The following is an 8,478-nucleotide window of genomic DNA, read 5'->3' as shown; positions in this document are numbered from 1 at the left end:
AGAAGACTAATTGGTAAGTCATCTGTTAAGTCTTCTAGAGAAGACATAAATACTGGTAAGGGGTAAACTAGAAGACATAGCAGGAGACTTACTCCGTCGTTCAGCCATTCTAAGGGGGTTCGGAGGGTGAAATAAAACCGACTTGGACATCTACGTGGTTATTTGGCCATAGGTGTTTTAAAATAACTGCAAACACAAAATGTAGATAAGCAGAATTTTTTGTATACTAAAGGAAGCTATTATGGGACATTCTCACTTACGGATCAAGTTTCACCCAGTCAGTGAGCAGCTTCGACATCTTCTTGTCAAAGGGTGCAAAAGGATCATAGCCTTGGCCAACCCTTTTGTTTGGAATGATCACTTTGGCAGTGTTGTTTCCCTTAAAAGGAGTTTGCTGTGAGGCAGCAAGTTTCCTTGCTCGCTCACTCTTTCCACGGACATGTACCATAGCAGCATCCTTCTTTCTCTGCCTTCTAGTTTCCTCCTTCTGTAAATCTGAATCAGTGGGTACTCCTTTGTCCAATACAAGAACGCTAGGTTCACCACTCTATTCTGGAGGTTTCTCCTCGGGCTCATTTGCTATCACAAGACTCAGGTCCTTCGAGGAACTCGGTTCTTGGGGGTCATTCTGTCCTGCTTTCGCCTCATTCACACTTTCACTCTGCAATTTCGATGTACAAAATGTGTTTATAAAATATTAACCAAATCTCCAATTCACACATCAAACAAAATTCATACATAAGCAATGATCCAAGCACACTAGAAACAATGTTCCGACATACAATGATTCATCCAAACAAAGCACATCATTCCTTATTCCTAACACTTTCCCTGGTCAATCTCTTCTCTGTGATTTTGGGAGAGGTTTTGGTACTAACTCCGGGTTCGTGCCCACGCTTTTCCAGATTTGAAGTTGTGATTTGATGTTCATTAGATGCAGTCCCTTTTTTGGTGATTCCCACCTTCTTCTCCATAGCTTCCATCCTATCCCCCAGCAACTTGATCTCCTTCAGGCACATCCCAAACCCATCCCTCATGACATCAGCTATGTCCCTAAAGCTTTTTTCAATCTGATCCTTGGTCATCCCACCAACAGACGTAGAAGCCTCTGCACGCACCTCAGCAGAAGGCATTTTAGTAGCCTCAACAGAAGCCTTTCTACGAACCTCTTTATGAGCTTTCTTCCGAGATGTTGCACTTTCTTCCTTCACACCACTCTCTGTCTCCGCTGCACTCACTTCCTTCTTCACTCTCGGGTTAGTACCGGTGACTTCCCAGCAATCCATGGTCCACTTCCAATTAGCTTTCGCATTAAACATGACTATAATTATGTTCTCCGCGGACGGGTCCTCTACATCAAAATCCCATCGTGGAAACATCTCAGCATAGTCCTTGTGGACGAAGTTGATCACTCTAGTCTGCAAAAATAAAAGATATCAACTCAGATAACAAAGACTGAAATCATCCAGAAAAGACTTCATAGAAGACTTTAAAATAAGTCGTCTGGTAAGTCTTCCACAGAAGACTTCACAGAAGACTTAAAGTTAAGTCGCCCAGACGACATAACTTTAAGTCTTCTGCGAGGTCTTCTCTGGAAGACTTACCAAACGACTTACTTTAAAGTTTTTTGTGAAGTTTAAATACTTGTCTGCTAATGGCCTCTTTAAAAAATCTGCGTCCTTTACCACCATTGTAAGCCAGCAACATCGGAGACGGTCTGTTTGGTAGGGGATGCCCAAAATTAGCACCAAATTCTGGCAGAGCAAAGTACGCCCACACCTGGAGAACTTGATCAAACCCATCAACAGTGTATGAATTTGATTCCAAATTTACACCCTTTAAAGACTACATCAGCACCTTAAACGCCACTCTCCCCCAAGGATAATTCTCAAATCTTTCTATATCCATCACTAGCCTTGCAAGACTAGCTCGTGTAGCGGTTGAGTACTTTCTCCCTTCAATGAATCCAATGAAGATGGCAAGGTATCCGAGCCGCATGCGATCTTCCCGAGACCACTCCTAGCATCTCCCAAATGCTGCTTTTATATGTTCAGTAGTTTCCAGGTCCTTGATGTAATTGCAGTTCAGACCAGTGAGGTGTTCAAACTCCAACAGTGAAAACCTCACCGGTTGTGGACCAACAAGACTCCATAGCTCATACTTCTTCTTGATGTTAAGCTGGAAACTGAGCATATAATGAACCAGCCTTGAAGCCCAACCAAAATTCAGCTCCTTGAACTTGATGAACACTACCAACTTCAACTCCTTCAGCTCCTCATATTCGTCAGCGTTTAGAGCTCGCCTTAGTGCAGTAAATAGCTTCAAGTCATCAGTGTGATAAGAAATGCTCTTCAGTGCAGGGGGCTCTTCCCCTAATGTATACATCCTCTGCGGGAGTGCTGGTAAATCCATTTTCCGTCCTGCAAAACAATCAAAAACAAGCATCTCAATCACATAACAAGTGCACTATTCTAAATACAAATACTGGAAGACTTGCATGTAATTTTTAGTGAGAAGACTACTGAGACGACTTCCAAGAAGTCTTCTACAAAGTCTTACACTCTGGAAGACTTCCAACAAAGACTTTAGTCGTCTGGAAGACTTCCAAGAAGTCTTCTACAAAGTCTTACACTCTAGAAGACTTCCAGGAAGTCTTCTACGAAGTCTTACACTATGGAAGACTTCCAGGAAGTCGTCTGAGTAGTCTTTCTGAATAAATACAAAAAAAACTGTTTCTTTAAAAGATGGATGACTTACAGTCGGAGAAGATATGGTCTCCAACGACACCAGCGGTTACAGATCTGCAAAAATCGACGGGAAAAGAAGAATCAAAACTACAATTTTTAGGGTTTTACGGCGGCTAAACGCCTTAAGACAAGAGAAATAACTTACCGGCGGCGGAGTTCAATGAGACGCGATTTCAGATCTGAACAAAGGAAGCGGATAGTCAGTTTAAACTACTAAATACTCTACGCCATGAAGGAGAAACAAGATTTGTCGTAAGAGGAGAGATTACTGGCGGTGAGAACGACGGAATACGAGAGATTACCGGCGGTGAGAAATCAGAGCGTAATCGCCTTCGTAATCGCATCTGGAGAGAAACGGTGCTAGGGTTTTGGAAAGTTGTGAAAAAGTAAAAAAATGGTATTTATATGTCCGGTAAATGATCCGGTTAGGTTTAAAAGTACATTGGTAAAAAAAAGGGTTCGGTCCGGTATGGACGACTTCCCTGTAAGTCGTCCATCTAAAATTATTCACCAGACGACTTCCATAGAAGTCGTCTAGACCCTAAACATAACCCCTAAACTTAAGTAACTAACTAAACACTTCATAAAATCAAATTAAACTTCAAAAGTGTTTACTATACACAAAAATAAACACTTACAGGTAAAAAATTAATTTTTCAAAAAAAAACATTTAAGCTTTCCAAAATCTAACCCTAAGAATACATACAATACTACAACATATGTTGCCAAACCCTAGACCAAAGAATACCATGATTCACTACCTACACTCATCTATGTTGAAAACAATTCAATTTTGTTATATTTTAATTTATATCACTTAAAACTGTTTATAATTACATGATTTTAATTTTTCGCTTGTCAAAATATTTTTTAAAAATTTTATAAATTATTTTTAAGATCAGCTACACCAGAAGACTTACTTGGAAGTCATCTAGAAGACGTCTACCATCTCAGACGACTCAGACAACTTACTGAGGCTATATTCGTGAAAATGGCTTCTGTTTTTTTGTTTGGTCACAAGGGGCTGGCTGTAATTTCACAAGGCTTTTAGGTTAGTTTTGCATTTGATTCAAGTTTAGGTATAGGTTTGTATTTAAAATCAAGTTGTGAGTCATATTTTGCAAATTCCCCATAAAATATTTAAAAATAAAAAAAAAAAAAAAATTTTAAATTACACTAGTATTACTGATTTTTAGTGTGTAAAATATAAATATATTATATACATCCTGCAGTTATAGTGTTCATGATACATGTCACCATTCATATTTTTTTTCTTGAAATGATTATTTTAGACGAATCGCGGTTGTTCCACGGTATGTTTTTCTTTTATATCGCAGTTAAACCACACCGAAATATCCAATCCGCTTATTTCACACCGTTCAATCCGGTGTTACCAATCAAATCCTTAATCTAACTTCAATCGTTAGGTAAGTGCACAATTGATCGAATTTTTTTATGTCCAAAAAAAACTTCTATTCGCTTTAAGCAGACAGCCCGGATAAAGATTAATCTGTATATGCCTTTTTCTATTGCTGTCCGTATAACGTTTTTTTTTGTCAACATGTTTTCATTGAAAGCCCATTGGGTAACATACAACTGGGTCGGTTTACATAAGCCCGAAGAGAGAATTTTAAATTAAGTCCAAAAGAAAAGAAAAAAAGAAACGGTGGTGAATGACTCATTCAACCACGTGTCAGCATTCGGAGCCTTTTGGACCACATGTCTCTTACGTGTCCTTTGCTTGAATCAGGCAATCTCGGCCGTTAACGAGGTTTCACCGCCGGTCTTAGCAACCGCTTCTTCCGTTCATCGTCCACCTCTCTGAAAAGGCTTCGATTCTCCTATATCCGACTCCAATTGAGATTACTTCTTTCTTCGGTCGCCGGTTGTATTAGAACCCATTTCTCTATTCGCCGGAAGTGTATTGCAGATAAAGCTTTAGAAGTTATAGTAACAGATCTTTGCCGAAACAGTATGGCCATGTTCGTTTGGTGGTCGCCAGCGTCAGCGACTAGAGTCAGCGACCAGCGACTGCGACTTGATGTCGCTGATAGTTGTTCGTTTCCATGTCGCGCGGTTGATAGCAGCGGTTGTCGCTGGATTGTTCGTTTCCATGTCGTGCGGTTGATCGCAATTGTCGCTACGTCGTTCGTTTCAGTGTCGCTTGCGACCAGATCTTTACATTTAAATTATTTATTTAGTTTTTGACAAAAATATGATTACAGTTATATTTTTTTTTTTTAATTCGTTTTTAGTTACTTAGTTTTTATTTTTAATTTATACATATCTTGTAAATAAAACCATATTAATAAACGAAATATAAATTCAAATATAAATAACAAAAGAAATGAAACAAAAGCCATGAGTTTAAAACAAGCTTACTACACAGTCATACTTAAACAGACACTACAATCATTCATAAATCTTAACTCCAATCATATGTTCAAGGTAGCTAATCTTATCATCATCACTAGGAAAAGACATAAAAGATAGTCTGTTTCCTTCATCAGCTTTGAGATGGTTAACAGCAGCAATGTGAAATGGTGACCACTTTATCTACACGGAATTTGCGATCCTGTTGCAACACCACACGATCCTCTGCCATTACCTCTAGCATCTTTTCAGCTATCTTATTTTTTTCTGCCAGAATTGCATTTCGAACAGCATAAGGCTCATGATCAATTTCTTTACGCTTTCTCTTTGACTTTGAACATCCAGCTCTACTTGTTTCTTCTCTTGGTGCTGGCATATCAGTGTCAACTGAATCAGATTCCTCATCCTTTTCTGCATCTACTCTAGAATCTAAACTAGCTTCTCCTTGATGAGCACACCATCCTTCTGCTCCTGTCACAGTAACAGCACCAAACTCTGCTTCAAAAACATCCATGTTTGGAGGCACTTTGGTCTTGTACTTTCTTGCACCTTGCCATTCCTGTTTAAGAGAAAAAAAAAGTTAGTATACTTGAAGACGGATTGTATTCTTTCATGCTAATATACTGACATTATTAAAGCAACTAAGAGAAAGTTACTTACCGCAATGTGTTGATCCCACCAAGCATCAGACATCTCCAACCTTCCCATAGCATCATAGACAAGCCCGGTTCTGTTATGAGTGAGTTTCTTAAACTTGACGTATGCTTTCCTACTGATATCAACCTTGTTCTTGAACCTGTCCCATATCCATCTCTTACTAAATTTCTCTTCAAACTTCTTTATGATGAACTCCCTTCCAACTACATTCATGCCACTCCTTGGTCTGTTCCCTTTTCTTTTCTCATCGGCATAAAGAGTAAAAAAATACTGAACTTCTACATCGGTCCAGTTCTAAATAACAAGTCTCATCAATACACAAACAAGCTAAACTAGCAGAAAAAAACAATCACAAAACATCTAAGAAACTAGAACTGCATAAGACACTTACAATAATTATTAGCCATTCTTCTTGTCTAGTTGTTATCTTGTTGTGATTTATGTCGAAACCTGAAAAGATAATACAAACGTAAGTGAATCAAAGGTGAAGAGCTAACAATATACAAACACATTCTAAGCCAATCATAGACATGTATTAACACTGTGTCATTAAGAAAACAAAACTGAAACATAACTCTTAAGCTACGTGAAAGAACAAACCCACATGCCAACCACGTTCTTTAGAATCAGACAGTAATGCCATTAATCTATTTGTTTCAACCAAAGCAATATTAATCTGATATGTGAATGAAGTAATGAATTAAGACATGATCAAAGACTTCTAATCATTGAAATCGAAACTCATCTCTGCAAATCAACTATCTTAGATTATCAAAACATATTATAATCCCAAAACCCAGAACAATGCAATTTTCTTACAGGTACAGCAATAAGGCAACGTTTTGAAACATGCCCATCTCACTGATTTCAGTACTAGCTATAAACCCTCCTAAATCTCTCAAGTGAAAGGTCGAGATCGATTGTACCTGAGTTCGAATCAGGATCAGAGAGAGAACTGCCTGAAAGTTGAAAAGAAAAGGATTTACTTCCAATCAGAATCAGAGAGAGAGAGCGAGAGAGAGAGAGAGAGAGAGAGAGAGAGAGAGTTAACTGGCCTTTGAGCTTTGATGGTAGAGGAGGAGAGATGATGAACAGGCGTAACGAAGAAAGACGTAAAGAGATTTAGGGTTAAGGGTATTGTTTTGTGATTTTGAAAATAAATCAAGGGTGTTTTTGTCTTTTTACACTATTTTATTTTTTTGATCGCTGGTTTTCGATTGCAACGCTGAAATTTTCAGCGATCGAAATTTTTGAATGCCGAACGCTGGCGTCTGGTTGCAGCGATCAGTCGCAGAACCGGCGACCACCAAACGAACAACGTTTAGTCGCTAGGACTGGTCGCTGACGCAAGCGACCCGCAAATGAACATGGCCTATTCATAATGGAAAGCTTCGACTCATCTAAATTTGTACCAAAGCAAAGAGCTTTAATCAAAAACTTAATTATTTGCCCTTTTAGGATACTCTGCCATTAATACAAGCAGCAGAGATTGATTCCTAGCCAGACAAAAATCAAGAGTAACCGGCTAAAAAGAAAATAAACCCCAATACCAAACGGAATATGAGATGTGAAGAAGAAAGAAGCAAGATTATAACTTTTATTTTATCAAACCAAATCAGAAGAGGATAAGAACATGAAGAACGGATCTGATTTAGATTTGATAACACCACAAAATCGTCTAAACGAAAAATGAAAATCGCCTAGCGAAAGTATGTAATCGATCGCGAGATCGAAGTTGTTACACCAAAAAAAACGATTTATCATCTCTTCCCTTCCTCTCTATGTAAGATTCTAGAGAGGGAACAGAGAGGTGTCCGTATAACGTTTTTCACAAGTTGTTTACATATGATTACAGCGGAAGAAAATACAAGAATCTGTCTCTAAAAAAAGGATAAAGAAAAAAAGAAAGTATCGACGTAATAATATGACATAACCCACATAACTAGTATTCTTTCTCCGGAAAAATTGTCAATTTCAACCCCAACGATTTCAATTGTGCCAAATACAACCCGAACAAATAGTCAGTGCCAAATACGACTTTAACTCAACTATAAATCAAAAGAACTACCCAAATTTCTTAAAACGTGCGTAAATCAACATTGATCTCTAACAGAAGTTAGTTAACCGTTAACAAGATAAAACGACGTCGTTTTGATTTAATTTTTTAAAAGAAAATATGTTCATTCCGGGATTCAAACATATTTTTCGATACCCGTTTAAAAGGACACGCTAACTACTAGAATAAAGTAACTTTTAAAAATATTATTACAAATAGAAAATTATATAAACTAGTATACTTCTTCATCTTAGTAAGGTACAAGTTTATTAAAAATATGATAAATAAAAGGTGTTAATGTATTTATATAAATAAGAAACCATCGTCAACAAAGTTTTAATTGGATAAGACGAAGAGGCATGGTAGTTTATATAATTTTCAATTTGTAATAATATTTCAAAAAGTTATTTTAGTCTCGTGGTTAGTATGCGAGACGTGGGTTCAAGTCGCAGAAAGAACTTATTTTTTAAAAAACGACATCATTTTATCTTGTTAATAGATTAACTTTGGTAGAGTATTGTTTTAAGCGTTTTAAAAAGCTTGAGTATTTTTTTTTAATTATAATTAATTGTTATTTATTCTAATCGTATTTGGCACTTTTTCCTCTTTTTGCCCGGTGTTTCGAGAAAAAAAAAAGGAATCATT

At 37.5% G+C, this 8,478-nt stretch overlaps 2 protein-coding genes across 2 annotated transcripts; both read right to left on the bottom strand.

Annotated features, from left to right (window-relative positions):
• Window positions 1-256: 256 nt before the first annotated feature.
• On the bottom strand, window positions 257-1,998 carry LOC106430378. Its single transcript, XM_048743862.1, has 5 exons — window positions 1,858-1,998; window positions 1,645-1,779; window positions 825-1,418; window positions 610-661; window positions 257-513 (listed from the first exon to the last, which is right to left on the bottom strand). The coding sequence occupies exons 1-5, from the start codon at window positions 1,996-1,998 to the stop codon at window positions 257-259; spliced, it is 1,179 nt and encodes a 392-aa protein (XP_048599819.1).
• A 1,575-nt stretch (window positions 1,999-3,573) lies between these two features.
• On the bottom strand, window positions 3,574-7,095 carry LOC106430376. The gene is made up of 2 exons (XM_022711169.2): window positions 5,781-7,095; window positions 3,574-5,679 (listed from the first exon to the last, which is right to left on the bottom strand). The coding sequence occupies exons 1-2, from the start codon at window positions 5,988-5,990 to the stop codon at window positions 5,269-5,271; spliced, it is 621 nt and encodes a 206-aa protein (XP_022566890.1). The 5' UTR covers window positions 5,991-7,095; the 3' UTR covers window positions 3,574-5,268.
• Window positions 7,096-8,478: the final 1,383 nt, after the last annotated feature.

The sequence above is a fragment of the Brassica napus genome, chromosome C1 (genome assembly GCF_020379485.1).
Source record: "Brassica napus cultivar Da-Ae chromosome C1, Da-Ae, whole genome shotgun sequence".
NCBI classification, from domain to species: Eukaryota; Viridiplantae; Streptophyta; class Magnoliopsida; order Brassicales; family Brassicaceae; genus Brassica; species Brassica napus.
The sequence above is the reverse complement of the archived record's forward strand: the minus strand, read 5'-3'. Positions and strand labels throughout refer to the sequence as shown.